The sequence below is a fragment of the Cynocephalus volans genome, chromosome X, assembly GCF_027409185.1.
Source record: "Cynocephalus volans isolate mCynVol1 chromosome X, mCynVol1.pri, whole genome shotgun sequence".
NCBI lineage: Eukaryota > Metazoa > Chordata > Mammalia > Dermoptera > Cynocephalidae > Cynocephalus > Cynocephalus volans.
The window spans coordinates 1,853,352-1,870,424 of NC_084478.1; the positions used below are offsets into that span (position 1 = coordinate 1,853,352).

A 17,073-nucleotide genomic window follows, 5' to 3' on the forward strand; every position below is an offset into this window, starting at 1 on the left:
CATTAAGGACTTTGGTGAGACACGCTATCCCAAAATATTTTAAGCTGAAGGAATTTGAGAAAAGCCTAGAAGCAGCAAGTTCTCTTCTAGCCTTTCCTTACCCTTCTCCCCTGAAGTGGGTCACGAGACCCTCATTGGGGAGGTCCCCCTCCTTACACCTGGACGATTGGGACGTCCTCGTCTCTGAAGACGCAGGACACAGGGGAGACTCTGAACACACAGGCCTTTGCTAAGTCCCCCAGTTGATGACCATTAGGTCACAGCCCTGTGTCCGATCGTATTTCTCCACATCTGTTCACTGTTCATCAGACTTAGCATAAAATACACAGGTTTCTCTGTTTCTTTGGGTCTTTGTTTCTGAAGTCTGCCATAGAGCATAAAACTTATATTAAATAAATGCTCATGCTTTTCTCTTGTTAATCTGTCTTTTGCTAACGGGTCCTCAGCCATGAACATGACATGGGAAGAATAGATAATCTTACCCCTCCACAGGGTCGCGGGGAACCGCGAAAGCAGAAACTGCGTTCTAAAATCAACCAGAAGTTGATGTTCAGAAATACTTTCATTATGTGGGTCTTTGGTAGCAGCAGAAAATCTCTCACTTTCCTGTGATCCAAAATCTATTTCTTCCTTTTTGGAAAATACCAGCGACTCCTTGAATACATAGGGGTATGTTCTACAGCTTGGCCTCGTATCTCAGCTATCAGGGATTTTAGGCCCCAAGCCCCCTGTGGCGTTTACACTTGAGTCTGTGTTGATATAACAAATCTCTCTTCCTTTACGGTTCCAAGTGGCACCCTATGCAATTTCTAAATGGCTGGTATCCCATCAGAAGGGCTGACAGTCATCCCAGAAGGCAGGAGCTGCCACCAACAGCATCTCAAGCTCAGCAGAAGAGTCATTTGTGGCTCAATCATGAAACTACGTGGGGTCACCCACTGAGTTCCGGGACAACCAGGGTGTTAGGGCGAGAAGGCTCCATTAGAGAATTCAGTCTTTGCACCAAACACCAAATACGCAACCTGCAGGTGGCTTCCATGGGTCACAAAAGCAGAAACAGCAAAACGAAAAACCAGAGGAGGCCTACCTTGAAAAACAGCCAGCCCAAGAGCTTCTTGAACAGACGTGTGCCCCAGAAGACGTGCCGGTAGAGATCCGTGTTGACCACCCCGGGGTCCACCACATTGGCAGTCACGTGACTTCCCTCGGCCACCAGCAGCCACTGGAGGTGATAGGAGAACAGCACAAGAGCCAGCTTGCTCTGGGCATAGGCTCCGTGGCGTGAGTAAAAGTGGCTGCCAAGAGACAGAGGAGAAGGGGTCAGAGGCTGATCCCTGCGTGGCCACATCCCCTCTGCCCAGAGCCCACGCCCCAGGCCACGTCCACTTGCAACCCCTCCTGTTGGCCACGGCCCCTTTCCCAGTTCATTGTCCAGTTTCCCCAGGTGTGCGGCTTTTTCAGGTTCTTCTGTTTCTGACACACTCGTGACTTAATTGCACTGGGGTCAGAAATCTTGGACTGTGTTATCCATTCTTCAAAACCCGTGGATGCTTTTTTTATGGTTTGAGGCGTCTTTGCTAAGATTATGTGTACATCTGTCCTTGTCTCTCTGCAAAAATTGTGTATTGTCCCATTGTGGGAAGCAGACGTCTATAGTTTATAGTTAGTTACAGTTATCTAAACTATATCTATAAACTAATATATATAAATATACACTATATAAAATATGGTGTATAATATAAATATATATAAATTATACATATAAATTGTATATATACAAATACATATAACTATATAGTTATATAACTAAATATAGTTCATAGCTTACAGTTATATTTTATAGTTAAGAGTTAGTTTACAGTTCGTTTAAGCATGTTAAAGGAGTTGTTGAGATCTCCTATACCTTGCTGGATTTTTTTTCCTCATTTGGATTTTCAATGCTTGGGAATCATCTGATAAAATCTCCCACTCTGATGTCAGAATTGCCCAATTTTTGCTTTACATAGGCTATTTTATAGAAAGTGCATGTATTGAAAACCGGGATAGCATCGTGGTAAAGTGTAACTTTTGTGATTAGGCAGTCAGTCTGTACATCCCAATAGCACTTCCTTTCTTAAAGTTAATTTTATCTGATGTTCATGTAGCTCCATCCGCATTCTTTGGGCTTGATATACCTGTTATCTTGCTTTATCATTATGCTTTCAACCTCAGTAATATTTCTTATGATATTAGAAGTACCTTATAACACCAAGGTCATGGGTTCGGATCCTTGTACTGGTCAGCCACAGACACACACACACATGTGCACACACACACACACACATGCGTGCGCACACACACACGTGCACACACACACACACACGTGCACATGCACACACACACACACACACACACACACACGGAAAGAAAAGCCACGGATGTATTTCACCCCATTAAGAGTTTAGCACATTTCCGATGAAAATCGATATGCTCTCGGATGCTGTGCTCGCTGGTCTGCTCACCTCCTGTACAATGACCACTTCTCTCTCTCTCGCTTCCTTGATTAGTCTCAGATCATAAAAGGCATCCATACAAACAATCTGGCAGAATAACCACGTTATCACGAATTCTTCTCACATCTAGTGCAAGCTCAGTAGTGCGTAAGCAGGTATTAAATTCTTCGCACCTTGGTTCAAGCAGTTTAAAGGAAAATTCGAAGATAATCGGAATTAGTGATAAAACCAGTTCAACAGCAGTGGAAAAGCAAGGGACGTGTTTATTTGTGGGTAATTCCATCACCAAAAGCACAGATAGCTGGATCTTTTTAGTTTTGCTCTTGTAAATACGTTATGGCTATGACTTTTATATTTATGTCTTAAATCTCCTTTTAAAGAGCTATTATTTGTAGGGTTATATAATGTCCCTTGAAGGCACATCAACACAATAGCTTTTAAAATAATTTAATGCTAGGAAGAGTTTATTGGCCATAGAATCAGCTTCACTTTTCTTTTTAATCAAGCACTGAGGGGTATTTGAGAAATTAAAGCTTTTCTTTTCTCTTGGCTGTGAAGACACCCAGAGGTCGGCAATTTGATATGCAATTATGACAGCTATATTTCAAGGTGACTGCTCTATTTATATTTTTCTTCTTCAAGGATTTTTATTTTCTGTTTAAACTATATTGCATATGTATCTCAACGTAAGCCACGTCAGATATATTTGAATATCAGCAAGTAACTTGGGTTACATAAGTAAAGGTAAGATCATAAAACTTAAGGGGTGGGGGAAGAGTTTAACACATTCAAATGTTAAGAAAAAGAAATCCCTTTAGATCCAGAAAAGGCATCGGTGGAATTCAATGCCTCTTACGAAGGAAGGTTCATACTAAATAAAAATAGAAAATTGAAATAAATGAACTAAACTTTAGCCTAATGATTTATAGAGGGAATGTGTCCCTGCAGAACAAATTCACGTATCCTTCTGATAAGTAATTGACACCATGTATCTAAATCCTTAAAACTATATTAAAAATCCCTTAGAAATTGCTAAAAAAATAAAATAATAAAAAAAATAAATCCTTAAAACTGTGTAGATCTTTTAACTCAGTAACGCCAGTGTTTGACATTTACCAAAAACACAGAATTAAAACAAACAAACAAAAAACCTCTTTCTGTCTAGACAGATTCACTGAGAGTGTTTAAGGAATATAAAAAAAAAAAAATTAAAAAGTTTAGAAAAGCACATAATTTAAATGCCAAAATTAGATTTACTGAATACATGATTAAACATTGACAAAACATCCATTCCAAACGATGCCTGCAGCATTTACAGTTGGGCAAGTGCGCATTCTTAGGGTTTCAACATGTTTCCACTTATCCGAGCAGTGGGCACTTGCAACTTCCCTTTAGGATGCTCTCAACAAAGGTCGTTCAGCCCCTTAGGAACAAAGCCCAAGATGGGAACAGAAAGTCAAACATTTCTGTGACCCAAGGGACCGGATGGTTCCCCCTGTTTTCATTTGACCTAAGACAGAAACAGAATTGGGCGCCCAGCTCTGAACGCTCCTGCCACACGAGGCCATGGCTTGCAGCTGACATTTTCTGAAACACCCCTTGCCTTTTCCTAAGGGGCACCTTCGGGTGCTTGTGTGCAGACGTGTCTCGTCCCCGTGAGCACCCTCAGGGGCTCTGTTCCCTCCTGCCCTTTCCCCAGGCTGCTTTGTTCTCCCTACTCCACATGTCCCCAAGGGGTGGCCATCACACAGCCACTTCTAATGAAAAGCCACGTGCAAAATCGAAGGTTTTGGTCTGGGGTACACCCAAGGTATGCTGGAAAGTAAACCCCAGGTCTGATGATGGAGTCCCTTCTTGATGAAGACTTTGCAAAAAGAAAAAAAAAAATCCAAACATAACTTTTTTTTGTGGGAGGGTGTGGAAGGAAGGCAGTGGAGAAACTGGATATATATACTGTAGAGGCAGGAGGAATTAAGACCAAAAAATAGAGCAGTTCAGAGCTCAAGTTCCCTCCCTGATCCAACGTAAGCCTCAAACCCCCAATTACTGTCAAGATACCTTTTTTTTAGGCACATTCTTCCAGTCTCCTCACCCCAGGGGAGAGAAGACTCCAGGAAACAGGGAGTTATTAAGTGGAGGGAGGTTACTCCTGGCATTAGGGTCGTTTAAATATAAGGTGCAAACATCTGTTTCTGAGTTGCCAGAGCTCCCTGGGGGGTAAGAGGAAGTGTTTTAAAAAGAAAAAAGTGAACCATAAAAATGCAGATTCCTCAAGAGTCAATGGATGGGTTATGTAATTACGGTTTTACAGGGTAGCACAGAGAAGAGAGACTGGGAATTCTACGTGCAGAAAAGGTCAACACATTTCACAGCAGGAGGGGTCAGTAAAAAGTCCAAGCATAGGAGTCATTTCAGGGAAGATTCTCAGGGGGTCCAGGGATAAAGAAATACCCACAGCAGAAATGGAAAAGAATGAAAGCAAACAGTCCAGAGGAGGAATGCCCATTAAGGGGTGTAAATAAAACCCTGAGGACTGACTGACACAAGTACTTGGTGTTTAAAACAACAACAGGATTATTGCAACGATAACAGAAAGAATCCACAAAGAGACACAGAGCTGCAAGAAATTCACCCGGTGTCCACACTGCCTGTGTCTCAAAATGGGACTGTAAATAAATTGCTTTTGTAATAAATGGGGGTAAAAAGCTGTATCAGAGCCAATACAGATATTTTTTTTTAAATTAATGAATCATAATTTATTGACATTAGCTACTTGGAAAATTATTTGAATCTCCATCCAAGAGCAGAAAGAACAACACGACTGTGTTTCTCTGTCTTCCTGGTGCACAGAATAAAAGATGAAGGGTTGCATTTTTGAATGCAATATATGCATTTCTATGTAGTGAAGCGAACAGGCGAGGATTCTCCAAAGATTTTGTGTTTATTTTAATTTTTTAAGTAATTTTATTAATATTATTTTTTGCATTCTAGGGTTCGTGTTTAAACTTACGGAAACATTCCTTTAGAGAAGAGGCATTGTGTTTTAAATTGCAGTGGCATTGGTTTCTGGTGGGTAAGGGGACCCTGGGATTCACAACACCTGCATTTTACACCAGTGGTATGCAGTGTTTCCTGGACGGAGGGAATTGCAAGGTCTGGGTCTGTCTGCACAGCAGATCCCAATGCACTTCAGTAATTATACCTGTGTGCTTCCCGCAGGTGGGCACAGAGTCGGTCACTCATTCCAGTTGAGTGAATTTTTCGTGACCTCGTTAAAAAAAAAAAAAAATTACTCTTACATATGACAGTGGAAGCACACACACGTCCAAGGGCACTTCAAAAAGTCTATGGAAAAATAGGATTAAAAAAATAATACGAATCTTTCAATGAACTTTTTGGAGCACCCTCGTATTTCTATTTTTTTGAATATATGTTTATGTAAATTTATTAATACATATTGTGTATTTTATTAATGTGTATTTTATATATATATATCACATTATATGTATGTAAGGCTTACATTTTAATAGAGTCGTGTAAGGTTTAATGGCTGAACTTTACAGGACTTTATACCTCTTAAGTTCTATGTCTGGGCCTGCACATCAAACTCATAAAAGACAGATTAACAAGACAAAAACCAGTTTTCATTATATAAATACTGCACAGAAGTTTCACAGAGAAAAGTGTGGCTTAAAGAGGTGGCCAGATGATTGAGGCTTATTTCCCATCATAGGCTACACAATGGAAAAAGGGGTTCTGAACTTCTGGGTGGGGATGTTGGTTATGAGAAGGGGACAGGAGGAGATGTCTGGTCAGCTGGGTTATCTTATTGGATAAGAGTCTCTCAGGTGACAAAAGGGGTCCCTGGGAGTAGCTCTTTTCCTGCTATACAGACATCTTTACAGTTGGAGATTTCCTTTATAAATGTAAATGTCCTTTACAAAAGGGGAAATTTATCCTCTAATTTCAGGAAGTCAGAGGGAGGTAAAAAAAAAAAAAAAGTTTTTCTGAGTCTGCTGGTTCTCGATGGTCTTTAGCTCAAAATAATCTGTATTTTATTTATTATTATATATCATATATGGATAAAAATATATGAGTAATTAATATATTATTTGGGATGTTATATATAGGATCAGATATACGCCTTGGGAGAATTTGTTAAAGATAATAATTTTTCATTATCATAAAGGAAATACATATTGGTTTTAAAAAAAATAATCAGAAAGTACAAGGAAGAATTTGAAGGCAATAGTGATTTCACACTCCTCCCCGCAAGCCCAGATATAGCTACTGATGACATTGTGTGTGTGTGCGTGTGTGTGTGTGCGTGTGTGTGTGTGTGTGCGTGTGTGTGTGTGTGTGTGTGTGTGTGTGCGTGTGTGTGTGTGTGTGTGTGTGTGTGTGTGCGTGTGTGTGTGCGTGTGTGTGCGTGTGTGTGTGTGCGTGTGTGTGTGTGCGTGTGTGTGTGTGTGTGTGTGTGTGCGTGTGTGTGTGTGTGTGTGTGTGTGCGTGTGTGTGTGTGTGTGTGTGTGTGCGTGTGTGTGTGTGTGTGTGTGTGTGTGTGTGTGTGTGTGTGAGACTGTGTGGGACTTTTTTTTTTTCCATCCTAACTTAGTGGTGGCTTTTCCCTCTGGGTTGGTGCACTTTGTCCTACACTATTTTCATCAGCATGCTTTCTATTTTGTCTCATTGATTATTTAACTACAGTAGTTCCCCCTTGTGCAAGGGGGGTACTTTCCAAGACTCCCAGTGTATGCCTGAAACCTCAAATAGTATTGAACCGTTTTTCCTATACATACATAGCATGAGAAAGCTTATTTTCTGAACTAGGCTCACTTTCAGCAGGGCTAGTCTCTGCTGCTGCGTATCAGAATCTTGTAGAAAAAGTAATTACCGCTCTTTTGCCCTAAAAAAACAAGGGGCCTGTTGTATCAATTTAATTGTTTTAGGAGTAATCAGTTGTAGTGAACTCCCTTGATTAAAAACTGCCTGTGCATATTACTATGGGATTTACAAAACAATACCTTGAACCGTTGAAAAACATCATTTAATGAGCATTCCTGTTGAAAGAATAACCAGATAACTATGAGCTGTTCAATCTGGACCTTATAAAATGGTGTTTGAGTTCCCCATTTTCAGCTTATTATATAAAATATCATTCTCTTCTTGTTAACCCGATGGGCTTCTACAATTTATTAGAAGGAAGAAGCCTTTTCCTTAACTCCTTTGATGGATGTTTTGTTGTGGATGTGTGCGATAGCTCAGTGCCTTGCTAGTCAGCTTCCTTTTATTTGAGCAACAGGTAGTATTGGCATTGATTATGTATCCAGTCTGATAAGTACTTATGTAGAAAAAAAGGCAATTGAGTTTATGTTAACTTCATATTAATAAGTTGGATTTGTATCATTAAGTTTCCATTCCAAGACATTAATGCATGATCAAGTGGCAAACACAATTATGGAAACATAATCTGCTACTCATAATCTAGTTTACTATAAACATCCTTCAGATGTTTGTCAAATCTGGTAATGACCGATCTTTCAATGAGCAAATATGACTGGTGTCTAATACGTCTGTAAGTAAATAATCATTTGTATCTAAATTTCATTTTCCCTTTGACAGTACAAGTGATTTAATTCCATTCTTCCTAGGATACCTAAGCTCAATATTCCAGATGGTTGTGAAAGTAGAGACGCCCCACCAGGAACTCAGAAAATATTGTGAGCAAGGAGAGATCTCTGAGCTTTTTCCACCAAGAAAAAACAGTCAAAATAACTCAGGACATTACAGGTAGCACATGAATTCCAGCCTTATACAAACACCCTGATATATCTGCTGATAGAAACATAGCGAGTGGGTCAGATGTCTGTAATGTATCTCAGGAACATGCTAAGTCTTTAGTGAAACCCAAGTCAGTGTAGGAGAGCATACTGAAAAACACAATGCTTCACACCAGACATTCCATAAATGATAATTTCACAGGATGCAAATGCATGCTTAGAAATAAAATAATGAACAACTGCCCCAAACTTAAATAAGTTTGAGAAACTCAAATGGAAACAGCTTTTTTTCACTGAGGCATGACTAGGCCTACAGAACCCCAATGACTGAGTTTCCAAAGGAAGATCGGGGTAAAATTAAGGGTTCCTTAAAAGATTAAGAATTTGTCACCCTGGGAGGGATGGGTGACGGCAATTACTGGATGGGCTAAATTGTGTCTTCCCTGAGAGATATGTTGAAGTTCTAACCCCCAGTGCCTCAGAACATAATCTTACTTGAAAACAGGGCTTTTACAAAGGTAATCAAGTTAAAAGGAGATCATAGGTTCTGCCCTAATCCCATACGACTGGTGCCCTCTTCAAAAGGGAAAACTTGGACAGAGTCAGACAAGCACAGGGAGAAAATGTCATGCAATCATGAAGGAAGATTTTAGAGGGTTTCGGGCAACAACCAGAAGGTTGAAGGAGGTCACGGAGCAGAAACTCCAGAAGAGATCCACCCTGCTGATGCCTTGATCCCAAACTTCTGGTCTTCAGAACTGTGAGACTAAATTTATGTTGTTCTAGGTTGCGTGGCTTATGGCACTTCACAACAGACACATGAAATCTTATAGTAAACATGCACTGTTAAAGAAAACTAAAGAAACTTTGTATGCACCATAAAGATGTGCACTTTCCTGGTGATGGGGATTTGTCTACAAAAGAAGACAGAAGACGGAAAGCCAATGCCCATAGGGCAACTCTTCCACCTCAGCGGGAAGTGAGCTGGTAAGAAGCAAGTTCCTGCAGGGAGATTAACCCATGAAGAGTGTGCTCTTACTCTCTAGAAGGAACAGAGTAAGAATGGCTATAAATGCCCATGCTGAGCCCTGGCATCGATCTGGACCTTTGTGGATAAGGCCACAAGGTCCAGACACTCACCCACTTTCCCCTGAGGAAGCATCTCCGTTCGTGGCACAGTAGACCACTCCCCAGTCCAGGAGGTCCCACTAACTTGTCACCATGACCAGTCTTGCCTCATTTGCTTCTCTGTCCTCGACATCCAGGTAACAGCCACCTGTGTTAACAGGTGAGAGTCGAATGATCACCAAGATGAGTTGTTCTATGGATTTCCCATTTTCAAAACAGAAAGTTGAGTTTTGGTGTATGTGTCTCAAGGCAGAGTTCCCTCGGACACCTGTGGAACACGCTGGTGGAACTGATTACGCAAAGTCTCAGGTGGCTCCCAGAGCACCTCACAGGGTGCACAAACAATAAAGGACAAGGAACCTGAAGATCTGATTGTGTTCATGAAATGAGACTCCAAATGCTGCCCTAGGTGATCACTGAGCTCGAAACTGGTAAGAGAAGATACGACAGGAAGAAATGAAGGGGGGCAAAGTAGTATTTATTAAATGGAAGCTGGAGAGAAAAATGGGAAATGCCAGAGGAGAAAGAACACTGGTCCTTCATTTTGGAATCATTTAGGAATAGGTGGTCTCTTTGCTATTTGATGCACCCACCAACGAAGACTCATAAAACTGTTCTTCACAGCTCTCAAGCGACGCTTTCCTGAGGTTCTCAGCTGGGGACACAGCTTCACATAAGGATTTTTGCCTTAGGTTTCACAACGTGGTGAAGACTGGGGTTTTCCACCAGAAGGTACTTCACCTCATCAAAAGGCACAGAGTCATAGCTATGCATATGGGGGCCAGACAGACCACATTTCCCAGCTTCCACTGCACTTAGATGGAGACATTTGACCATGTTCTGACCAATGGGATGTGAGAGGGAGTGATGTCAGCACGGTTCAGATACAGGATGTACCAGGTAAACAGCCTTCCCCTATTTGTCGACTGGCACCTGGACTTGGAGAAGGTGGAGCTTTGACTTTGTAGAGCTGGGCAGTGCCTTGGTGAATGCAGAGCAAGGACATGGAAGGAACCTGGGTCCTGGACTCAGCACAGGAAGAGGACTGCCCTTTTATGTGAAATCTCATGTTGGAATCATTATAGGCAAGAGGAGTAAATGGCTCTGCCTTGAGGCACTGTCTTCGTTAGAGCAACAACCCATTCATCCCAGCGAATAGATTTAGTTCCTTCTACAAAGTAGGCTACGTGTTGAGCACACAGACTGGAGGACTCTAAATTAGCTACCAGAAATAATACTGCTTTAAAATACAAGAAATGTGGATTGATTAAACAATGTCAAAGTCTTCAATTGGGATCCACTCCTGTGGGTCAAATTCAAATATAATTTTTTTGATGGTTGAATTTTTGATAAAATGTTTATTTCAGTTCATTTCATTTCATCCAGTGGCTAGATGTTTTTTTGATTCTGTGCATTCTACCACTGATTCCGATTTGTGGGCTATGTATAATAACATTCAGCCTTTCCTTGATTTCCAGCATGCTCAGGTTGAATCCATGTTCACATGTTCCAGGGAACAATGTGTCCCTGTTCAACTGATCAGAAATTAAAGAATCTCAACAACAAAAAAATAATTCAAAAAAAGAAGATAGACTTTGGCAGGTGAAAAAAATGGCTATTCCTGTTTTACTTTTCCTCAAATTGAATAACCAGTACTTACATTTTGAAATATTTTTCAGCTTTTGATTTGAACTACTGTTAAAACAGGTGTATTTGTTTTCTATCACTGCTGCAACAAATCACCACAAACTTAGTCTGATAAACAGACACTGCACAGAGATAATTTTTACCTTTTCTCATCTCACCTGAGATGACCCATTGGAAAATGCATTTTATGATTTGGCAAACTAAAAATAATTTTAACTGAAATAATATATATCTTTTTTTTAAACGCTCTGTTCCCCCAGAATAAGTTGTTTTTAAACAAACTACCCATTTCTTCATGAGTAGGTTTCACTTGTTGCAAATAATTCTCAACACAGTCCGTACACCTTTTCCTTAGGAACTTACCCTACCCGGGGAATGTTTCTGCACAGCCTGGTTGAGAAAACAAGTTCTCTCATGTGTAACGACTCACATGGATTTTTGGAACACTTTACAATATTGTGATTTATGCCTTTACAAGAACACTAATTTTCCAAGCCAGCAAATCAATCTTGGCAATTAACACTAATTACTGGTGAGGTTTATATCAGGTGAAATCCAGAAACCAACTCCTGCAGACACAAAAAAAGCCATGTGTGTTAAATCCAAGCGGTTCTCAAATTGGACTGCCTGGCCCTACCCCAGAGTTTGGGTTTCACAGGAATGAGCATCTCTGTTTTTAACAAGTTTCTGGCTTATGCTGACCTGCTGATCTGGGGACCACATTCGATAACCACCATTCTGCACCACCTCGTTGCCTTTTGGTAAACATCAGAAAAACAAACAAACCAAAAAAAAAAAAAATGAGAAAACAAAGGCTTGTTCAGTGGTTTCACAAAGGAAAATTTATACAAATAAAGAAAAGGAGTTTGGACTCATTTCAGGATCCATGCACTGTGTACATGATCCATTGTACAAAATGATGATTGCTGTACAAATGTTGAGACTTTATGTGATGTTATCAAAATTTTCATTTTAGAGAATGGACATGTATGCACACGTCTGCATCCTCTCTTGCATATTTCCACACTTATGGATATTTATCTATAAACATTCCCATTTAAAAGAAAAAGTATATAAAAATATTTATGAATGGGACACCCTCAAGATTCCACCTAAACGTTCACTTCATATGACATTATTTTTTACATTTCCCTGTGTATATGCCACATAAAACCATTTCTGTATACATTTGCTGCTCCTACACTCTGCAGAAACTGGGCTCTTTGCCTGGACCCACCTGGCTGACAGAACCATTCCCAGCCCTCATGCAGGGTAGTTAAACTCAGGGCTTTAAATTGCAGCTTGATGAATCTAGGGACTGAAGCAGGCTGGTACTGCTATTTAAGCACTTGAGGATAAATTAGAAGCTCTCAAGAAAAAAATGTCATTTTCTCTCTCTTATTAAGCCCTTCAATCCCCAGGGTTCTTACACCACTACTTCTTGCACAACTCAAAAAATACAGACACATCTGTGTGGCTGATCCTAGCACAGTTCAGAGTATCTATGCAGCTGGTCCTAGCACAGCTGAGAGGACCCATGTGGCTGGTCCCAGCCCAGCCCAGAGGACCCACATGGCTGGACCCAGCACAGCTCAAACAATCCACTCAGCTGGTCCCATGGCTCAGAGAAATCAAGGTGTCTGCAGGGCTGTGCTTCCTCTGGATGCCCCAAGGCAGGATCCTTCCTGCCTTTCCAGCTCCTGGTGTCCTAGGCATTCCTTTGCTTGGGACCGTCTCACTCTCCCCTCTCCCTGGACACACAGCCCAGTTATGCCCCAGGACGTAACCAGCCTTGGGTAGAGTGGGTCTCACACTCACGGCATGAACTACAAGCCCACGGTCGACCCCTGCTCACACACTGCTGGTTTCTGACTCAAGCAAATTTGTTCACTTCATACATTTGAATCTATATTTCCTCACATCCATGGGCTATTGAGAAGAAAGTTCCAGAAGAAGGCAATCCAGCCAAGACGTTGAGGCCACTCTTTGGAGGATCATTTTAAGTCCATCCACCTGGAGTGTTCGGCGTAGTGCCGTGTCAGCAGTAATTACGGTCTCGGGGTTTAGCGCTGGTTACACTTTGCATGAATATCTGGCATCAATCACAAATGTATTGGAGAGACATTGCTTTTTCTACAATTACCTCCTGCACCATATATTTACTGAGCTTTGGCCATATGTGAGATGTGGTATCACAAAGAAGAGACAAACTAGATAAAAACTAGCTACAGACACAGCTCTCACGGAAGATCCCCCAGATGGTGGCATGCCCAGAGATGCAGAGAACACGCATTCATTCCATTCCATGTCATCAGGATTATCCAGTTGGCCCACCTGCCCAGGAGCTCTGCCTTGACAGTACCAAAGAACTGGCTGAGAAATGTTTCATCTTACAAAGGAGAGTGTGGAGTACATTACAGGTTGAACTGTGTCTCCCAAAACTCCTGTGTTGAAGTCCTAACCCCAGAACCCCAGAATATGACTGTGTTAGGAGACAGGATCTTTAAAGAGGTGATTAAGGTGAAATGAAGTCACTAGGGTGGGGCCTAATCCAATAGGACTGGTGTCCTTATAAGAAGAGGAGATTAGGACACAGACAGCCACAGAGTGAAAATCATGTGAGGACATAGGGAGAAGACATGTCTACAAGTCAAGGAGAGAGGCCTCAGGAGAAACCAACCCTGCCATGCCTTGATCTCAGACTTCCAGCCTCCAGGACTGTGAGAGAATAAATGTGTGTTATTTAAGCTGCCCAGGATGTGGGACTTTGTTATGGCAGCCCTAGCAAACTAACGTACCTCCCTTGGGCAATTCCAAAGATGTTGCCTTAGAAATGCTCCATCTTACAAAGGACAGCCTAGGGTACTGCCGGGGTCACCTTCAGGCTTATGTCATCTGAGATGCCCCTTCCATGGAGGACAATTTATAGGACATCATTCATCTGGAAGACGCTCCCAAGCAGGTGTGTCCTGCTATAGGACAGCCCTTAAATACAACACCAGGAACAGACTCCCCCAGTCTCCCACTTATCCATGTTATACTGTCCTTCTGCAGTGAGACAGACCATGCTGCTGCTCTACTGCATGCCTGGGACACTAAAAACGCAGCCATACGGCACTCCCATTGAAAGCCCTTCATAGCAACCAAGTCATGCACATTGCATTCAAATGGTCATTAATGTGACCTCTTCGACAAGCCTTTCCAAGGCCCTTCTGAATTTCCTGAGCTTCCTCGTCCTCTTGAACAATGACTTGGAAAATAACATATATCATAGAGTAATTCTTGCAACATTTTAGTAACAAGCGCGATTTTAAAAGAGGCAGCATTTATAGGACGTATTAGGCATGCCACGAAATCTGGCACGTCTTCGTGTTCTCCTGCTTCAAACATATTGGGTGTCAAAATGGAGTGACACAAAACCACGGAGGCAGTGATCTTTCAGGAAGACATTCAATGCTTGGACGTCCTGAAACGTTGATGCCAGCAGCAACACTGAGAAGACGCTCAAGTGAAGGGCGGGCACGTGTGCCATTCTTATGAACAGACTGGAGAAGTTGCTGGGCGGCGATAGGTGGCAGGGTAATTCCATCTTGATGTCAGCGGCTGCCTCAGGAAGGGCACCATGCCCTTCCACGTGGAGTGCAGTCACACCGGTCAGCCGCGGCTACACAACCCCGCCAGTGTGCACAGCAACTCCCTACACTCTGCAGCAACTTTCAAAAATATTTCTGAGTGAGATGGCAGTCATTTTCCGAGAGACTTCTCTGCCCCGCAGTTACGGTAACTTTCCTGTCTGTTCATGAAAGTAGAGGAAACAAGATGCACAGAGTGTAGTGACTGACAATGGGAAACAGCTCATCAACTCCCCGGGGTGGCCGTTCCCACCAGCAGGACTCCCTGCGGTTCCTGGTGACTCCCACTCTGGATGTGTGGAGGGGGACCCTGGGAGTGAAAAAGATGCCCACGGCTATTTCTGGGGACCCATGGCTACCCTTAGATGCCAAACCCTCCCATGTAGATAAGTCTTACCTCAATGAGAAAACTGGGTGTTAATGCCCGGTTATGGACGGAATTGTGTTCCCCCAAATTCCTATGTTGAAGTTCTAACCTGCAGGACCTCAGAACGTGACAGTATTTGGAAATACGGTCTTTAAAGTGGTGATTAAGGTAAAAGGATATTACTAGGGTGGGACCTAATCCAAAAGGACTGGTGTCTTCATTAGAAGAGGAGATTAGGAAATAGACATGCACAGAGGGATGACCATGTGAGGACACAGGGAGAAGATGACATCTATAAGCCAAGGAAAGAGGCTTCAGGAGAGACCAGCCCACCCATGCCTTGATCTCAGACCTCCAGCCACACCTTGACCTCAGACCTCCAGCCACACCTTGAGCTCAGACCTCCAGCCACGCCTTGATCTCAGACCTCCATCCACACCTTGACCTCAGACCTCCAGCCACGCCTTGACCTCAGACCTCCAGCCACGCCTTGACCTCAGACCTCCAGCCACACCTTGAGCTCAGACCTCCAGCCACGCCTTGTCCTCAGACCTCCAGCCACGCCTTGACCTCAGAACTCCAGCCACGCTTTGACCTCAGACCTCCAGCCACGCCTTGACCTCAGACCTCCAGCCACGCCTTGAACTCAGACCTCCAGCCACGCCTTGACCTCAGACCTCCAGCCACGCCTTGACCTCAGACCTCCAGCCACGCCTTGTCTTCAGACCTCCAGCCACGCCTTGATCTCAGACCTCCAGCCACACCTTGTCCTCAGACCTCCAGCTTCATGACTGTGAGAGAACAAATGTCTGTTGCTAAGGCTGCCCAGACTGTGGTGTTTTGTTATGGCAGCCTGGACAGACTAAGAAGCTCCCCTTTAAGAAGTCACTCAAGAGCCACAGAATACAAAAAGGGAGCATATTTGAAAAAGTCTGTGCTGTCACCAAAGAAAACTTACCACAGAGCTCAGAGGTGTCATTGCTTAACAATATGCACTCTCACTATCCCCAGCAGAGTAATCAGGGATACGTGAGAAGGATTCTGGATAAATGACTGTCATCAGTATTAATTTTACATAATCAAACTGGTGAAGCACGAGAGAGAAGGAAAAAAAAAGCACTGTGGGTTGCACTGTATCTCTCACAAAGGTATAAGTGAGTCCCTGGTACTTGTGAATGGGACCTCACTTGGAAATAGGGTCTTTGCAGAGATCACTAGTTAAGGTTAGATGAGATCTTCCTGGGGTGGGGGGGGGTCTTCAATTCAATTTCAGGTGTGCTTATAAGAGGAGACACGGACACAGAGAAGCCACGTGAAGACGGAGGCAGAGACTGGAGTGATGCGGCCACAAGCCCAGGGACACCTGGAGCCACCAGGAGCTGGAAGAGGCAGGAAGGATCCTCCCCTGGAGCCTCTGGAGGGAGCACAGCCCTGCCACACCTGGACCTCAGACTTCTGCCTACAGAATTAGGAGAGGACGCATTCCTGTTGTTTTAAGCCCCTTTGTCTGCTCCTTTGTTACAGCAGCCTGAGCTCTCCTGGAACGTTCTTATGAACATTCGCAGGGCTCACCCACCTGCCCTGGAGGTCATCCATGTTCAGTTCTCCAACGTAATGGGTGGCCGAGGAGACGGTGACCACCCTTGCACTGCGGCCAGGGCATCCTGACTCTTTCAGGGTGTCCAGGAGGAGGTTGGTCAGGAGGAAGTGCCCCAGGTAGTTCAGGCCAAAATGTTCTTCAAATCCATCCCTGGTTTTCCTCTGAGGGACCATCATCACTCCAGCTGGGGAAAAAAAGAATTTCAGGGAGTGTTAGTTCCAGAAAGATGGCAGAGAAGTCTCACATGGATTCCAGGGGTGTGGAAACAGCCCCGGATGCCCAGAGGGGTGTGTCTGGTCCTGGCAGCCTTCTTACCTTTCGGGGGCTGGGTTTCTTGCTTGGCATGGGGAGGGAGGTGCTAGAAGATCAGGAGGGTCTGTCCCTGCTTTGATCTTGTAAAGTAACAGCAACAGTGATGTCCCAGCAC

General features: G+C 43.2%; 1 protein-coding gene across 6 annotated transcripts in view; it reads right to left on the reverse strand.

The window, feature by feature from the left end:
• The window catches only part of DHRSX (dehydrogenase/reductase X-linked), a 284,280-nt gene that overhangs the window by 107,908 nt on the left and 159,299 nt on the right, over positions 1 to 17,073 (reverse strand). For all 6 annotated transcript variants that reach the window (XR_010022421.1, XR_010022420.1, XR_010022422.1 and 3 more), the window contains exons 5-6: positions 16,623 to 16,830; positions 1,088 to 1,295 (exon numbers count right to left, since the gene is read on the reverse strand). Coding sequence is in view for 1 of the 6 variants with exons in the window: in XM_063084345.1 (XP_062940415.1) it covers positions 1,088 to 1,295; positions 16,623 to 16,830 (416 nt within the window). In the remaining 5 variants the exon portion in view is untranslated. The remainder of the gene's footprint in view (positions 1 to 1,087; positions 1,296 to 16,622; positions 16,831 to 17,073) is intronic.